Here is a 17,345-nt window from a genome sequence, read left to right as displayed (position 1 = left end):
TACACACTGGCAAAACCTTACTACATGCAGTTTCCAGTAAAGTACAGGATTAGATTACAATCTCTGCAATGGAAATCCATCCACAAAATTTTATCCAGAACCAAAACATGGCTTCTGTCTAACCTCTGTGTCTACAAGTTAGGACCATGGCAAGTGCCATGTACACATTCACACTTCTTTTCCTTTTCTACATGGCTAGGGAAAATTTGTTCAAAATACAGAGAAATGTAGAATTCTGCCTTGATAAGCAGGTTTAAAACCATTTATAGCTTCAAATCTCAGAAGCTCTTTTTGGTGGTTTTGGTGGAAACAGGTGCAAATAATAAAGTCATTTAGTGATCATGGAGACAGACCTTGAGTACTAACGATTTTTTAATAATTAATTAATTTTTATGGAGACATAACTATGGTCTTAGGAGTACTTTTGGCTTCTTTATAAAGCTTCCACTTGGTTCTACAGTTCGGATTTTGAGACAATCCCCTCTGCATACATCAGCATCAGCACTAGGTGGCAGCTATGACAAGACATTTTGGAAGATGAGAGAACAAGTTAGTATTATTAAGGGCTTTCAACAGGACTCTGTAAACCAGGGTTTACAAAACTTGTAATTGGTAGTAACCTTCCAAAGCAAACGGACAGAGCTGTAGTGATGGGGTAGGATGTTCAGCAGAGTGAGGGAAACAGCTGCAAATAAAAGCTGGCACATTGTACTGTGCTAAAACCAAGACCACGGGGTTACAGAGAAAGCTCTTCCTCCTGTCATCCCTGCAGAAAGATAGGATAATCCCTACCCCCTCTTCCGTGAGTGCACACCCCTGGGAACTGCAGCACCAATGGTATTAAATAAAGCCAGAAAACCCGTGGCTCCATAGCCCTGCAGCCTGGCCTAGAGCAAAGCCTGTACACTGACCAATGTCTAATACTTACTTTTACAAAAATCTTCAGAAACAAAGAACTACTTGTACATTCTGAAGAGTTATGGTTGCACCAACATTTCCTCCACTTCTTTTATGGCATCTGAAGTCCCATATGTGGCACTGCAAGCACCTGACCTCAGGATGCAGCCCAGAGGCACCTAAGCTGACTTGAAGCTTCTTTAAATAAAGGTTTCTCAAGTTTGAGACTTGTGCCCGAAGTATTTAATGTACCTTTGACAACACAGCCCAAGAAATTTATGTGTGCTCATCAACACATTGTAGGCAGAGTAAATCCTTCCTAACTCAAAACTAAATAGATTATAGACTCACTCACAGTTACAGGAGTCTGGCAGCTATTCACAGAACTTCTGATTTACATAAATGCGACCTTTGCAGTAAATCAAGTACTGAACAGGCACAACCCAGGGCTGAGGACCATTTTAAATGTAACTTTCAAGACTGAACGCATGTGCAAGCAGGAAGACCATGAAGCCTCAGTCAAAACTCTGATTTCCTATACAGGAACCTTTAGAAATGAAGAACTGGTTTGGCAGATTTCAGGCAGGTACACCAGTTCACTAGAGATTCACAATTCAAAAAGGGTAAGGTAACTGAATCCAGCATCCTGACCTACTTTCTAGGCAATGGTAACTTGCCCTGCCCACAGGGATAAGTTTGCAGTGAATCCTCTTTTTTAGATTAATCTTTGTAACTCATCTGTGCATGTACTCCCTAAGATTTTAGAAACAACCCCCATTTTTCCAGTTGTGCTACCAATGGCACGTTCACTCTCCAAGCCCCAATACACTGTCCAATCTGTTCTCACCAACATCTGTTTTTAACAGTTAAGAGGCAGGATAACTGACCTGGGAGGGGACTGTTGTCTGCACACTGTGTAATAAACTGTCACTAAAAAAAAAAACCTATCCCATTATTGCCAGGAAAATGAGAGGAAAAGGCGAGGTGCATCCAGTCTCTATGGATGCCTGTTATAAAACCAAAACAGTTCCATGCTGTGATCTGAAGTACAGCCTGTTCCATGGATAAAATGGTAAATATTGGGAAAGTATTGGAAAAATGTCTATCCACCAGAGAGCTCATCCAGCTTCCTGTGGGCATGTTGAAAGAGAGCTGAAAGAAGCATAAATCCTGGCCAGTTTCTCTGGTAGCTCAAGATTCAAATGCAGTCACAGCAGGTCAGAGGCTCTGGGTGAAGACACACCCTATTAGTACCACGTTTAACACAGCTTCTCCAGTTGGCATGCTGATCACCATGGAATGTAGTGATCCTCAAACGATGCTCAGAGCCTGCCATTAATTCCATGCTCCCCAGTCATGGATTTATCAAAAAAAAATTCTCTCACTGAGGCCAGGCAAAGACAATAAATTACTCCAGCACCATGACATTAAGGAAAAGAGTGGGCTTATGAACAGGTCCTGAAATCTCCAGAAAGATCCAGGGTCCTAGAGACTGATTCCCCTTTGCCACAATACATACACACATATGTACATAGATGAGACAGTACCATAGAACTGCTTAAGCTGGAAAATTCCTTTAAGGTCATTGAGACAAACTTGAAAACTAATACTGCCAAGTCCATCACTAAACCATGTCCCTAAGCACCACATCTACACATCTTTTAAACACCTTCAGAGATGGCGACTCAGCAACTTCTCTGGCCAGCCTGCTCCAGTGCTTGACAAACCTTTTGGTGAAAAAATTTCTCCTAATATCCAATCTAAACTTCCCCTGGTACAGCCTGAGGATGTCCCTTCTCATACCATCAACTTGTTACCTGGGAGAACAGGTCAACTCCCACCAAACCCCACAACAACATCCTTTCAGGTAGTGGTAGTGTGCAATAAGGTGTCCCTTTAGCCTCCTTTTGTCAAGACTGAACAACCCAGTTGCTTCAGACACTCCTTGTAAGACTTGTTCTCTAGACCCCTCACCAGCTTTGTTGCCCTTCTCTGGACATGTTCCAGCACTTCAGTGTCCTTCTTGTAGTGAGGGGCCCAGAACTGAACACAGTACTCAAGGTGCAGCCTCACCAGTGCTGAGCACAGGGGCACCATCACTTCCCTACTCCTGCTGACCACACTATTATCTGATACAGGCCAGGATGCTGTTGGCCTTCTTGGCCACCTGGGCACACTGCTGGCTCATATTCAAAAGGCTGCTGTCCAATACCACCAGGTCCTTTTCCACTAGGCAGCTTTCCAGGCACTCTTCCCCAGGGCTATAATATTGCATGGAGTTGTGACCCAACTGTCAGGACCCAACGCTTGGCCTTGTTAAATCTCATACAATAGGTCTTGACCCATCGATCCAGCCTGTATGGATCCCTCTATTCCCCCAAGCAGATCAAGACTCCCACCCAACCTGGTGTCATCTGCAAACTTAAGGAGGGTGCACTTGATCCCCTCATCCAGATAATTGATAAAGATATTAAATAAAACTGTCCCAAATACTGAACGCTGGGGAACATCCCTTGTGATCCGCTCCAATTGGATTTAATTCCAGTCACTCCCAACCACTCTTTAGGCCCAGCCATCCAGACAGTTTTTTACCCTTTCTTGTTCATGAGACAGCACGTCACAGCATGGCCTATCTGCTCCTTCCACGCAGCACAGAGAAACTGGCTCTGCTGCATATTGACAGTGGGCTGCAGGGGTAGGAGTCAGCTCTTAAAACAGTCAAACTGCAGCTGAAACAGTGTCAAAGAGATGGGAGATGAATGTGCTTGTTAGCTTGGCAGGCAGCAGAACTGCTGTGCTATGCTGACAGCTTCCCTCCCTGCCACTTACCCACTTCATACCAAGAAAACTGGTCCTGTCAAGTCATTTCCCAAGGAAGAAAATCTCCATTGACCAAGCATTTGTTCAGTCCACTGGGCCATCAGCACAAATTACACAACCTGCACATTCACATCTTCAGCCCATTAAAAGGGGGATTGTTCTCCCTTATGTGACAGGAGATGTCTGGGGCGTGGGGATTATTTAATGGGGGCTGATGGATCTGCAGTCAGGGAAATCATCGCTTTATGAGAGCATCAAGGGCACTGTAATGCTCAGAGAGGAGGAAGCAGCTCTGCACTATTAAAGATTAATTGTGAAAATTGACTTGTTCAATTACAGAAAGAACGATGGTGCATTATCACTGCTCTTTCTTTCAGCCTCCAGACCTGCACATTTTTAAAAGGATTTTTATTACATTATTGTTCCACTATCTGAACATTTACATAAATTAGGTAAAATATTATGAAACCATGCCACAGTTTAACATAAACTGGTTTTGTTCTCATTTGCAGTAAATACTCTTTACACTGCAGAATCTGTAGTCACTGACCTTACAGGTACATATCCTACCAGGTGGAAGGCCAGTGACTTCTCTTTCTCTCTCTCCCACTTTCTACACACTCAGTTTATAAATGTTTTTCCCACCCCCTGTTTGGGAAGAAATAGCAGAACTGACCTGAAGGGCTGCCAGGCTTACAAGGTTTTCCCCAAATTTTTCAATTATCTTCTTCCCTTAATTGCAAAGTTCATCAGGAAAATGGAAAAACAGCCATTTTCACAAATATTTATGGGAAAATTGTATCTATTTTCCATCACAACTCCACTGCAATGGATTTTTTTTTCTACCACACAGACCTATCAGAGAAACAAGTGAAATAAAAGATACTGGCATCTTTTGCTCCAGCTTCTTAGTCGTTTGTCTATTAAGCTTGCACTAGGCTGAAGCATCCTCTTTTTTCTGTTATCCCACCTCTGTAAACCAAACCTGCAGTCTGGATTTTTGTTCTATCCTCTTGCAACATTCTCATCTTTTATATTGCAAGCTTTTGCACAAGGGTTGACAGTTATTACAGGTGGCATGCTGCAAGCAAATTTCTCTCAGGGAAATTCAAAACTCAACTCAGAAGAAAAAGCATCAGTAATTACTCTCATAGGAGTTAAATGTCTACACAAATTTCCACAAAGTTCTTGTGTGCCTCGCTCAGCTATGTCTCACCCATGGCCTGTCGGTCAAGGTTCAGGATCTCAACTTGAACCAGCTGCTACATCATACTAGAATTTACAAGCAGAAGGAAAGGAGCTCATATGTGCTTACCAAAGTTATGTTCATCCACTAGCTTAATGTTCTACACAAAATGAGATCTGTTCAGACCTCTGAACTGAGAGGATGATGATCAAACTGCTAAGAGAGAGAGATGCCAGAGAGGTTTTGGGAGACATTCAGAATTTGTCCAGACAAGATTGCAGAAATCTGCTGTAATTAGCCCTACTATGAGAAGATGTTGTACCAGAAGACTGCCAGAGGTCCTGATATGTTTGCCTATACTTGTATGATTCTGTCCTACAATACCACTTTAACTGAATACCTGCCTTTGTGATTCCTACATAACCTTGACTTCAGTTAAAGTCAGGAGTCCCTGGCAAAGTCAGGAGCTGGGAGGAGCTTGGGTCCTGAAATGAGGTACCAAAAAATTAATTCATAAATTACTTGAAACCGCTTGGAGACTCCCACCCTGGGATATTCAGAAAGTTTCCAGGTGAATAGCTGAAATTTAAATGCAGCTGAAAGTACAAACCCAATCACAAGGTCTGCTGAGGCATGTCAGATGAATATTTCTCTCCCCCAGTGCTAAACAGTCTCTGTGAACAGTTTTTGTACCCTAGCTAGAGTGGAGGAAAGATACACTCTCTCATAATTTCCGCAAGAAATATTTGGCACCTTGCAGAAGTCGTCTCGTGTTACATTTCTCTCATCTTGCCAAGAAATTCCTTTGACACAAGAAAAGAAGTGGGCTTTAGGAGGATTTCACTTACGGCAGAAGTCAGGTGCTCTCCACTGGACCAGGATGTTCTTCCTGGCACAGGCTGCTGCGTAATTAGCGATAGCAGAGCACAGGCAATCCTTGCCATTGGAGCAGGAGCAAACATCAAAGCGACAATTCTTCACATAGGGAGAGGGGCTGACTTCATGGTGGCAGGGTTCAAATGCAGAAGACATCAAAACTGAGCAGGAGTCCTCAGAGTATTTGGCTAAAAAGAGAAAGTTAGATGCTTGCGCTGAATCAATCAATTCCTTACAAGAAAAGCTAAATGAGCTATAGTAAGCATTCTCTTTTTTCTTTTGTTAAAAAAAGCCCAAAACACAGAGAAGAACAAAATAGGATGAAGTAGGAATAAAACAATATCAGAGGTTATGAGCTTCATGACAAGAATAACGTTTCACTAGTAAAACAAATCAAGGAGAAAAAAATGGGTTTACAATCTGTTAGCACAACTTTCACGTGCTGGTCTTCCTTTTGCAGGGTCTCTGCTTTCTGCTGCATTTATATTTGCAAAATTAAACTTTGTAGGCTGCACCACACTCATGAATCACCACTGCCTGCTCTGTCCAACCAGGACAACCAAAAATATGGAAGGAAAAAGGAAGGCTGTTTGGTGAAATACAGTAAAAGAAGGGAGTCAAGATATCAGCAAAAGTGTATAAGGTATAAGGAGAAACGTGCAAAGGAGACATGTGTTTTGTATGCAGTATGACCCCACATTACTGATGATTTTTTTTCAATTTTCACAAAACATTACTTTTTCCTTAGGAAGCCTGCATCAATCAGTGTCTCTCCCTTCTTGGGGTTTCTTTGTGTTTTTTTAGAAGAGATTATAGCCATCCCACTGGTAATTTAAGCAACACTAGCTTCTTCTCCTTCCCTTTATTTTTATTTTCTTTATTTTTATTTTTTTTTGTTACGTAAAATGGAAGAGCACAGTTTGCTGCACATGTTAACTTTGGATGGAGATCAGTACCTAAACGAGGATTGAGGTTGCAAGGGTCACTGTCTTGTTTTAATAAGTCTTGGCAGTCTGCATTGAGCTTCCAGGAGTTTCCAAAATCTTCCAGAAGAGCTTCCACCATGCCAGAAGGTGCAAGGAAATCGTCCCCTTGGTTGCCATTGTAATTTCCACACAGCCCGCAAATCCTTTCAGAATAGACTGGAGACAGCTAAGGAGCACAACATTAGCCAGGTCATCCTTCAGAATAGGTCCCCACTTTATGGCAAGATTTTTCTAAAGAATGAACCATTTACAATTTAACAATCAAGGAAGTTCTTCAATACACATTAATACACCACGGACACAATTTCATTGTATTACATTTTTAAACTTCTAGCAAAAATGCTCTTTTTACTATCAGCAGCCCAATTTTTACATGGTACATTGATAATTTCAGATGGTAACTGGGGATGACTTGAAGAAAAATAGCTTGACCAGCAGTCCAGTTTCATCTTTTCCTGCTTTCTCCTTCATTTATATAAATTAACTGGGCAACAACAGGGGTTGCAATTTTTAGTGTAGCGAGATGATTATATTTCCATTGGTAATTTGGGAAAAGATATGGCACCTGAAACCATTTCACATTTTAAAAGAAAATTTGAAAATAGAAATTTAAGCAGACAGCTTTGTCACAAAACAGAGACTTTGTTTTGTTGGAGGAGTTGTTTCCCTCAACCTTAAGGATCATTAATAAGATAAGGAAAAACTACTACCCCTAAAGCTTCATTGCCTCACATTAGAGCTTTCTTCTGCCTAGGGGAAATTATAATATACTAAAACAAGCATTGCAAACAACCCACATTAAAGATGTACTTTTCACCCTCCATTATTCTTCCTGCAAATCAAGGAACATCTGAAATGGGACTCTAAACTTAGAGGCAAACAGGGAGAAATCTCCTAAGCAACATCTGCAACACAAAGGTACCCCTATCTTTTATTCTAGTAAGAACTGTCGTTTTCTATGAGAAGTAAAGATCTGGTACATCTCAAGTGCTACCAACTGTCCTCAGGAGCTGATTCAGTGCTTTAATGCTACATCTGCTCTCTGTATATATTTACTGAAGTACTGCCTTAACAAGGTTGGTGGGAGTTATCAATGAAACAGGATCAAAAAAAGCTGGAAAAGGACATTTGTTTTGAAGAAAAGTGCCTTTCTGTTTAATTAAAAATAATAACATTCTTCAAAATGTAACCTAATATTCCCCTCCCTTTGAACAGAGAGGTCAGAGAGTAAATATGGATCACTGAAAGAAACAACCATGAATTATCCTTATTACTCTGGCAGCCAGGGAAGCTACTTCTTCATATAATCTGCAGATGGAGAATGACTCATACAAACATAAATTGTGACGCATTTTCAAGTGGAAGCTCAAATCCCAAATATCGAGTGGTCACAGAAAGGGGTGACTTCTTGGGGAACATAGGAAGAATTTTTACCAGAGCCTGGCCAAGGTAATGGAAATGTATCACTTCCCCCAATTGTCAGAAATATTTGGCAACAAATCAGTCTGCAAACCCATCATACATTAACTCTCCAAAAGCAATTAAAGAGATGCTTCAGATACCCAACAAGAGAAGGAGCTCAGAGCAGAACTGAGTAAACGTGGATGATTGGAGAAATTTCCACCGCTTTTTATGGGTAGAGGATCTGGAGCAGAAAATTAGATTTGTTTTAACAGTAAGAAAGAATTTGCCAGGCTATATGGGTCTCTGACCAGGCAGAAAAATACTCTGAATACTGAGGAAAGCCCAGACTTCTGAGATGTGCCAAGGGACTGAACTGAATTATTCCTAGTCTAGAAAAAACTTTTAGGACACTTGGAGCACATAGATAGAGGCTAGATCAGAACAACAACAAACCCACGGATGCTCTATAAAGTTACTCTTGATCCTTCTCCTATTTCTTTTCAACTCTTAAACTCACTTCTGAACCAGCTTCCATGAACCTTGACGTTGTGCCAGGCATGACATTCAAGCCAGATTTTGGAAAGGGGAAGGAGAGTGCAAGGGCAATGCCAGGGTTTGTAGAAACAAGAACCCCAGGAACACTGTCTCTCTTGGGAAAACTCTTCTTGGTGAGCAAACTCACTCCACAGGGAGCCCACCTGCAGAGCCTCCATTACAAGTGGGGCCCAAAGGCAGCAGGGCTGTGGTCAAGTGCTCATCCACGCAAAGATGGCAGGAGTGGGCAGGTCCACAGCCACCCAGCATCACACATGGAGCATAACCTTGCAGGTCATTGAAAGCAATGCTACAGGATGACTCGTGTCCCTGAGGGAGTGAATACACCCTCAAGGACAAGACTTGCAGTCCCTGAGACGTAGTGATCAAATGAGAACAGCCTCTCCTACCAGCAAAGTACGTGATAGATGGCTTAGCTGGAGAGCTTGTGATGGTTTATCAGCTATCAGTAGACTATTCCTCAACAAATAATCTTCTCCACTTCCCTCGCAGGCTTTTCTGTGCTGCAGCTGAATCTGCAGCTTACAAAAAATAATGGTTTATGTAAAGCTCCCTGCTGTTGCAGCTAGACTGCTCTCCTTCCAGCTCATTTCTTTTAAACCTGGTTTGGGTGTTTCTACACTCCATTGCAGTCTGCAGCACAGACAAACCCTAATTGTTAATCAAAGGTGATTTTAAACATTCCTCATGGTAGAAGGAGCATGCAACATATCTTGTATGACTTAATTGATCTTTCCTGAAAATTATGAGTAACTGTGTCCCTGGAGGCATACTCTTCCTTTATTTTAAGTCATAGGAGTCCATTGCTATAGACAGGACAGTCAAAGTAAATGAAAGCAAAATCCAGTTTGGAGGGTATCTGCTGAACAAAAAACAAAACTATTCATGGTTAATAATGGTTCTCATTGCACAAAAAAAGAGGGGGGGGGGGGGGAGGCTACCAAGTTGCTGTAGGATGAAAGTGTTGTTTCTAGAATACAAAAGGACCTGTATATTGCTCCGGGGGTAGCAAAAGGGAACGGAATTTCTAACATGCACCACAAAGCAATTTCTCACTTCAGACAAAAAAATCTTTGTACATGTTTGGGTGGGACTAGAGAGGGGGCAAAAAAGCAGAAACAAAAAAGACAGAAGGAAAAAGTACCTTCACCAGGAGTCCACCATGACCATCCCAGTCAATCTGCAAATCTTCCCCATAGGTAAGGCGAACCGAAGTCCTGACCACGCGCTGGATACGGAGGGCACCTGAAGACAACAACAACGGGTCAGTCAGTCAAGCCAGGATAAGGTGTTCCATTGCCTGGGATCCCTGTGGCACACAGAGTGGGTGCCAGGGAGCAGAGGGCACACAAGTTAAAGCAAGAGGTGTCAGCAATGCCCATTTCACACTTCCCAAGTTTTGTGCCTGCTGAGCAGTTCATAGTCGCGTGAACTTGTCCACAGGCTCTGCTTTAAAGATTCTTGGGAGCCCCAGAAGAGGATATTTGTACATTCTACAAAACCCCAGGCATTAACTGGAACATTTTGCAAAATAACTGGAGGGATTGCAAGCTTCTGGAAATTAATAATAATAATAATCATCATCATCATCATCAAGACTATATATAAAATATATATATATTTTTTTTTTTTTTAAAAAAACATAGGCCAACAGTGGTTTTCAAGATCAAATCTCTCAAATCCAGACCAGCTTCATTTTCCTGATTTCAGAGAAGCTGATCCAGCTGTGTGGGAAGAAGCTGGAATGATAGAACCTCCGGAAAAGGCTGCAAGTGAGAATTTGGAACTGTAAACACTTTTTTATTGAACTGGGCTAAGCCATGCCTAAAAGCACAAGTAAGTAGGACTCCTTCCGTGGCTGGCCAGAGTTAAGACCATGCAAACACACCTTGCAGCAAAGGGATCTGTATGTCTTGCCCATTCAGTGAAACTCCTCCTCCATGTTTCATTTTAATGAGGCTGTTGTCCATATCCCGGATTCGGACGGAAGCTGAGCGTGTGCACACGGCATCAGGATCGTCTGCGCACTACAGGGAAACAAAATATTGCCTGGAACCTCAAGCTTTCACTTTATTGGTAACTTAGCCCCAGGCCCTCAAAAGGCATTGCGGCATCTAATTCAGGAGGTGTTAAGTGTCCCGATGGTTTTAGGGATCTAGTTTCTGCATCCCACAAACACCAGGCTGGCAGCCTGTCTTCCATTATCCCATTAATCACGCACCAGGGAGCTACCCGCAGCTCCTCCTCTCCGAGCCTGGAAAACAGCCCACAGGCATTACTCCAGACCCCTGGGAGAGGTCTGTGCTAGGTGACCAGTGACCAAAATCCAGTTTCCTCCCTTCCAGCTGCAACAGGGGCAGGGAGGGCATGCTGGCTGCCCTGCACAGCTCCCGAACCTGGGATACAGCTGGGCAGCTCGCAGTGCCCCAGACTCTTGTGCTATTTATTTGCCCCAGCCGGGGGTTATGCAGATGAGGAACAGGGATTGCAAACACCCCCCCCCTCCCCCCCAAGTCTCTTCCCTGGTTTCGAAAGGGAAGTTTCAGTGGAAACCTGTTCTGCAAGTTCCCAAACACAGATGACCTTAGAGCTGCATTATCAGAGCTTTCTAATGCAAGGTACAGACGTCGATGGTGCGTGTGACCGTCACACCCTGTTTCTACAGGGCCTGTGGTTTCTCTGTTGCTCGTGTCCTGCACCTCTTTCTCTCCTGTTGCAAGGCGAGATGATACTCTCCCCTTCATTCCTGTCAGTATCCTGACTCCATCATACCTCTCCTTGCCTTCATATCCTCTGTCTCCATCCCCTTTCTTCCCCCCCTGCTTGACTCAGTATCCTCATTAGTTTCCTGCTTAGTACACCTATTCCCATATACAACTGGTCAGTTAATTTCACGACCAAGTTAACCTCCCTGTGACACCCCCTCCAGGCTGGCTCCCTTTCCTGCCTCTCTCCAGCCATCTCTGACCTCCAGCTGCCTCTCACATCCACGAGGAGGTACAGCAAGGAAAGTGAAGAGCTGCTGACCAGCTAGTGAGAAATAGGACTCCATGGCAAGCAAACCAAAGTACCAGTCTGCCAAGGCACCCTGCTGGGTGTCTGAGGACACGTCTTCTCCCTGGCCACAAATGAGGCACTGGCAGCCCTTAGGGTGTTTTGCAAGGGGCACACCCTGGTCTGCATGTGTTTGTTCAGCTGGCATAAGAGGCAGTGAGGGCTCATTCTCCAAATCTCATTATGAATCTGTCTCCAGGTAGGCTCCTGGGAATGGCAGCGAGGAGAAGCAAAACACTTATTAACCAAGGAGAAAGACTGCATCTGTTATTTAAACTAATTATTTCACAGGAAAATTACTTTTGTTTGCTTATGCATCTGTAATTCGTATCATACTCCCACAGCCCCTCCCGCTCTCTCTCGAGCATGCGTGGAGGAGCACACACCCCAGCCATGGCTGCTCATACCTGCACGGTGTCAATGATCACTGAAAAGGAATTTTCCACGCAGTCCTTGGCAAATAAGTACTGACAAATCCCGCTGAAGGTGAAATACTTGTTGTCGAAGCTTTTGAAATGGGACTGGCCTGTGACAGAGCACTCTCCTGAAAAGTGAAGATCATTTAATCACCTCAGTGCCAGCTGGAAGCAAAATCCTGCCCATCTCCCCCCAAAGCCACAAAGGGGGAAGAGCAGCCCAGTGGAGCAGGGTGCACAAGGCCTGGGTCTCCTGCAGACCAGAAAGCACCTGGAAGATGCTTATCTCAGTGTTTATCACTGTGAGTCATCACCAGTAGCAACAGTGGCGCCAGCAAAACCTGGGGAATATGGTATAAATCACACTCCAGAGCTGGAATTCATGCCTACAGAAAAGCATATATAATGTTTCAAACTGAGGGGCACAAGGCCATCAGCAAATGGCTCAGCTCTCTGCACTGAAGCAGATTTTATTCCTCAGCAGTATATACCTCAGTAGGCCTGGAAACTCCGTACAGTGACTCAAGCTCTCCACAGGCTTGGTCATACCTAGTACCTAAGTGATAGCTGCTGGTGGCACCAACAAGTGGTAAACAGCAACCCACACTCTCCTTTATGTCAGAACTAAGTTTCTGTCTTTATACAATGGAGAAACTGAGGCACGGGGTGTGGAAGTACTAATGTCTGTGACTGGCAGAGCTGGGACAGATGCTCGGAATTGCCCGGCATGATTCACATGCTCCATATACTGGGCAAGGTTGCCTCTTGCCCCTCTGCAGGAACTTGCAACATCTTGACTTAGCACACTTTAAATCCACTTTTGCTTAGTCCAGTGAGGCACACCTGCACCCATGGAGCTGGCTGCAGAACACCGACATTTTTACACCACTGAAAATCAAAATTTGCAACAGGACTTGTTGAATGTTTGTGGCTGGTCTTCTGCAGAGGTCCCTCATCCCCAGTCTGTGTTTCACAGCCGAGTCTTGGCAGATCGTGAGCTCTCTCATTGTCTCTCTGCTGGTGTTTTTAGAGCGTTGCAGTATGGTTTTATGAAGGCAACAGTGTCTGAAAGCCTTCTTCACAAAGGCCTCCTTGAACATAGCCCCCAAAAAAGTGTTTATGCCTTTGCTGGGCTGCACTGAATACCAGTAAGTTATTCTAATGTTAAAGCAAAAGAGTACTTTATCAGAATTAAGAGTTGGAAGACAGTAACAGCTGGAGTTTTTCCAAGGGCAGTATTTAGTTAACTAGTATAAAGTTAAAAAATAAATTCATAGTTACAAGAGCTACATCTAATGTTCTTATTTAAAAAAAAAAATGCAAAAAAAATGCACCCTCCTACTATGAGAAGAGGCTATTTAAACACACCAACATCTTAACACGTTTTGATAAATTGTGGCTGTGAAGGCAATATTCAGATGCCACAACTGGGATTTAGCACCCTGTTATGCTAGTGCCTCTGCAAGAACATAGGAAGGCTCCAACTCCACAGAGCTGGCAAGGAAATACTTTCATGAGAGGAGAGTACTGCACTTAGACATGGTCTCACATAAAACAATGTGGGCAGAGGCCTCCTTGTCCAGAACAAAATTCAGGTGCTGTACCTACACTGGCAATCCACCAGCAAAGGATGGAGAAAGCTTAAGCATTACAAGCTGGCAGATACCTCAGGTAAACTTCACGAGTTGTTCTCTCTTCACTACCTCCAAGTTCCACAAAAGCTCTGTCTAATGAACATCACATGGAAATTTCCTTATTCAGCATATTATCAGTGTTCACTGTCTTAAACCAGGCTGTGCTAAAGAAAAGCATCACAGATCCTGAGGATTCCCAGCCTTGGATAGCCCTAAAGGAAGTTCAGCACTTGCTGGATGTTTGTCATCTGCTGGAGAATAAGGTGGTTTGGTATTTTGGAAATCCTTCTTTCTGTTCAATTAATCTTGGAGAAAGGTTAAATAACCATTATTCCACTCAACTTCAGAGTCAATTAACTGGCTAGCAGATGTGGAGGACAGATTTAAAGGAAACCAGGCATAACCCACTATATTTCAGGCAGTTTGGTTTCCAGGGTGCTCTCTGCATCTGGGAACCCAGAGGACAGGTTTACAGCATGGACTGCTGGTGACTGCTTCCCCTGACAAGTCCCAGCTCTTTGGCATTGCTCCTGGAAGGGAAATTTCTTTCCTGCAGCAAAACCTCTTCTTCTGGGTCCCTCTATCTATTCCATTTGCTGTAATGCATCCCATGAGATTTTGTGAAACCCACTGCCTTCATTGTTAATTTAATTATATTATCAGCTTGAGAGCTTCTTGCTTGTGCTAGCCAGCTATTGCTAGGTGGCTGACACAGCACTGCTTTCTGAAGCACTACCTCCAGCTGGGGACCCAGCTTTGACACCAAACTTCAAGCTGAGCAATTCATTCCCACAATAGGAAAGAAACTTTTCCTGACAGATTGATAAAAAAAAAGAATAATAATGGTACCACCTTAAGCATATGTGAGTCTACATATATAAACTTTCTGTGACACCTGATTTTAGAATTATTTGCTGCAAAAATAGCCAACCAACAATAAGAATATGCCCTAATACTGCTTCAAAACAGGACAGCTAACAATGTAAACTTGGGTACTGTTTTATCAAGTACTGCTACCTTGGGAAGCTTTGCTGCTTTGTCTCGATGCAGTTGGTAGGCGTGAGCAGGTATATGCACAACAGCTGCACTTAGGTGACCTCCAGTCTTGTACAAGCCTGGTTTAAAAGTGACTTGCATATATTAGCTGAAGGTATTAAAATACATTGGTTTTCTTTATGACTCATGCTCATTCTGCAGAGCTCTCACCTCAGAAAAAGACAATAATACCAGATCCCCTCTGGCACAAGCTGAATATTGATATTTGTTTGCAAGCCTCAATACCATGCTTATCTTCTTATTCTGTAATCATGATGAAGAACAAAACATGGCTGTGTTTGAGGATACAAATTTGGCTCACACAGTATTCATAGCAGCCCAGAAAGCAAGGACAGTAAGAGTTATAACCTAGGTCAAAACTGGATGTAGAAAAAGACCTATTTCTCATTTATAAACATGTTGTAGCTCGTGATTCTATGATTCCATGATTCTATGATTCATGAGTTAAAAATCTGGGGCTGTGTCCCTGATTCTGCATTTTAGATGGAGAGATTCCCTGCACTTGGAGAGAGATCTCAGTGAACACCTGGAGTATGGGGCTTCTCACAACCCTGCTTGCCATAGGTCACTACAACTGTCACTTCTATTTTGAATATTTGCATGCCCGTTGCCTCCCTTGTCCTTTTTTTTTTTTTTTTTTAATTTTTGTTTCTTGTTTTTTTCTGTTATTCTGGGGCAAGTGCTCACTTCCAGTTTAAAGCAGAAGGAAATGGAGAAATGATGGATCAAGCAAGTTTCCTATTAAAAGAAAGACGAACTTTGATAGTTAAGACAGTTGCAATTTTAATTTGTGTGGATCACACAATTGTGAAAACCAAAACCAAACCCAAAAACAAACAAACAAACAAAAAACCCCCATACCAACAAAGAAACCCAAAAAACCTTCTCTCTTTTCTTTCCTGCTACTACCCCAGCCCCCTTTCATCCCTTCCACTCTTGGTTTCCAAAAGCAGATAAAGAGCTGTGCCATCTCCCTGCAGACTCCTACACACCATGCAAGCAGAGCCAAATCATGTTTCAGGTCTAGCAGGTCTTTCCACAGCTGAACGTGGTGCAAGAACTGAGATAGGGGATGGGCCACAGAACTAGCAGGAGGAAACAAAGAAGGTGACACTTTGCTGGACAACGTACAGCATGAAAAGTCACGTCCTCCTCCTTTGTGTAGTAAAAAAAAAAAAAATATGGGACAGCAGCCATCATTCCTGGTGAGTTTGGGAGGTAGGTAGGGTAGGAGGAAGGGGAGCAAGAACACCTGCAGAGCTGCCTCTTCAGGCTGCCACCACCATGACCCATAAAAGTCAGGGTGGCCACCTTCTGCACAGGGCTGTAGCTCCTTCACCTGTAACATCACCTATAGGCCCCAAAGCCTATAGCATCAGGAGTGACCCAATCTACTTTCAAGTACTTCAAACTGGCCCATCAACAAAAGTGTGCTAATTTAGACAATCAAATAGGGAATGGTACCTTGTCAAAGAAACCCAGCGATGTTTCTCTACCTGAAAGCCCTGTCCTCTGGACCTAGAGGGCTTTATGTCTTGTTAAACTAAGTAACAAAAATAAGAACTATTCTCACCAAGTATTTAATTTCTAAATATAAACCACACAGGGCAACATTTAGCTTGTCTCACAAGAAAAAGTTAGAAGTATGAAGCTATCTGGCTTGCACTTCAACAATCGAGTAAAGAAAAAAACAGATTCATTTTTTTTCTGTAGATAAAAACAGAACTGGAATGTAAGTGGGAGGAATATAGAAAAACCTTACTTGTCAAAAGCTGAAAAGTGTGAAGTCAACATACCTGGGCATTCCCCATTACTGCAGATCCAGGTGCCACGTCGACAAATGCTAAGAAACATATGACAAGTTAGGCAAGAGTACATGAATTCAAATCTTCTGTTGCAACTTATTCCCAAATAATTGAAACATGGAACCATGTTTCAGGGAAATTAGACCAGTCCCCAACATCCTTTCTGTCTCCCATAACCTCATTTCTTAAAATATCCATCCCTTCTTACCATTATTTGACAGCAACTGCTGGTAATAAGAGCTGGAACAGTTGCAAAACTCACTAACTACTTCTTAACTACTTTTTTTTCCCTGTCAAGGCTCTGTGTTTAGTAGGGTATTCAACTACATTCCACTGACATGGAATGACATTTAATTGCAGTTCTCAAGATATGTCTGTCAATATGACAGAATCAGAGGGAAAAAAATATTTGAAAGGATCTCCAGAAAAATCAGATACTACAATTCCCAACTCAGAGAGAGGAACTTCAAATCTAGATAAGGTGGCTCATGATCTTGTCCATCTGAGTTTAGAAATCTCCAGGATGAGGTTGCATATCCTCTCTGGGCAGCTGTCCCAGTGCTGCACCATATCAGAGAGAACTTTTTGTGTCTAAATGAAATTTCCCCTCCTGCAATTTGTGTCACAGAATCACAGAACAGTCATAGTTGGAAGGG

General features: G+C 42.9%; 1 protein-coding gene across 1 annotated transcript in view; it reads right to left on the bottom strand.

The window, feature by feature from the left end:
- Positions 1-17,345, bottom strand: part of VWF (von Willebrand factor) — a 131,053-nt gene that overhangs the window by 88,662 nt on the left and 25,046 nt on the right. The window contains exons 10-15 of the mRNA XM_071733387.1: positions 16,681-16,727; positions 12,186-12,322; positions 10,613-10,751; positions 9,869-9,969; positions 6,736-6,931; positions 5,752-5,967 (exon numbers count right to left, since the gene is read on the bottom strand). Coding sequence (XP_071589488.1) covers positions 5,752-5,967; positions 6,736-6,931; positions 9,869-9,969; positions 10,613-10,751; positions 12,186-12,322; positions 16,681-16,727 — 836 coding nt within the window. The remainder of the gene's footprint in view (positions 1-5,751; positions 5,968-6,735; positions 6,932-9,868; positions 9,970-10,612; positions 10,752-12,185; positions 12,323-16,680; positions 16,728-17,345) is intronic.

This window comes from Heliangelus exortis, chromosome 1, assembly GCF_036169615.1.
Source record: "Heliangelus exortis chromosome 1, bHelExo1.hap1, whole genome shotgun sequence".
Lineage (NCBI taxonomy): Eukaryota > Metazoa > Chordata > Aves > Apodiformes > Trochilidae > Heliangelus > Heliangelus exortis.
The sequence above is the reverse complement of the archived record's forward strand: the minus strand, read 5'-3'. Positions and strand labels throughout refer to the sequence as shown.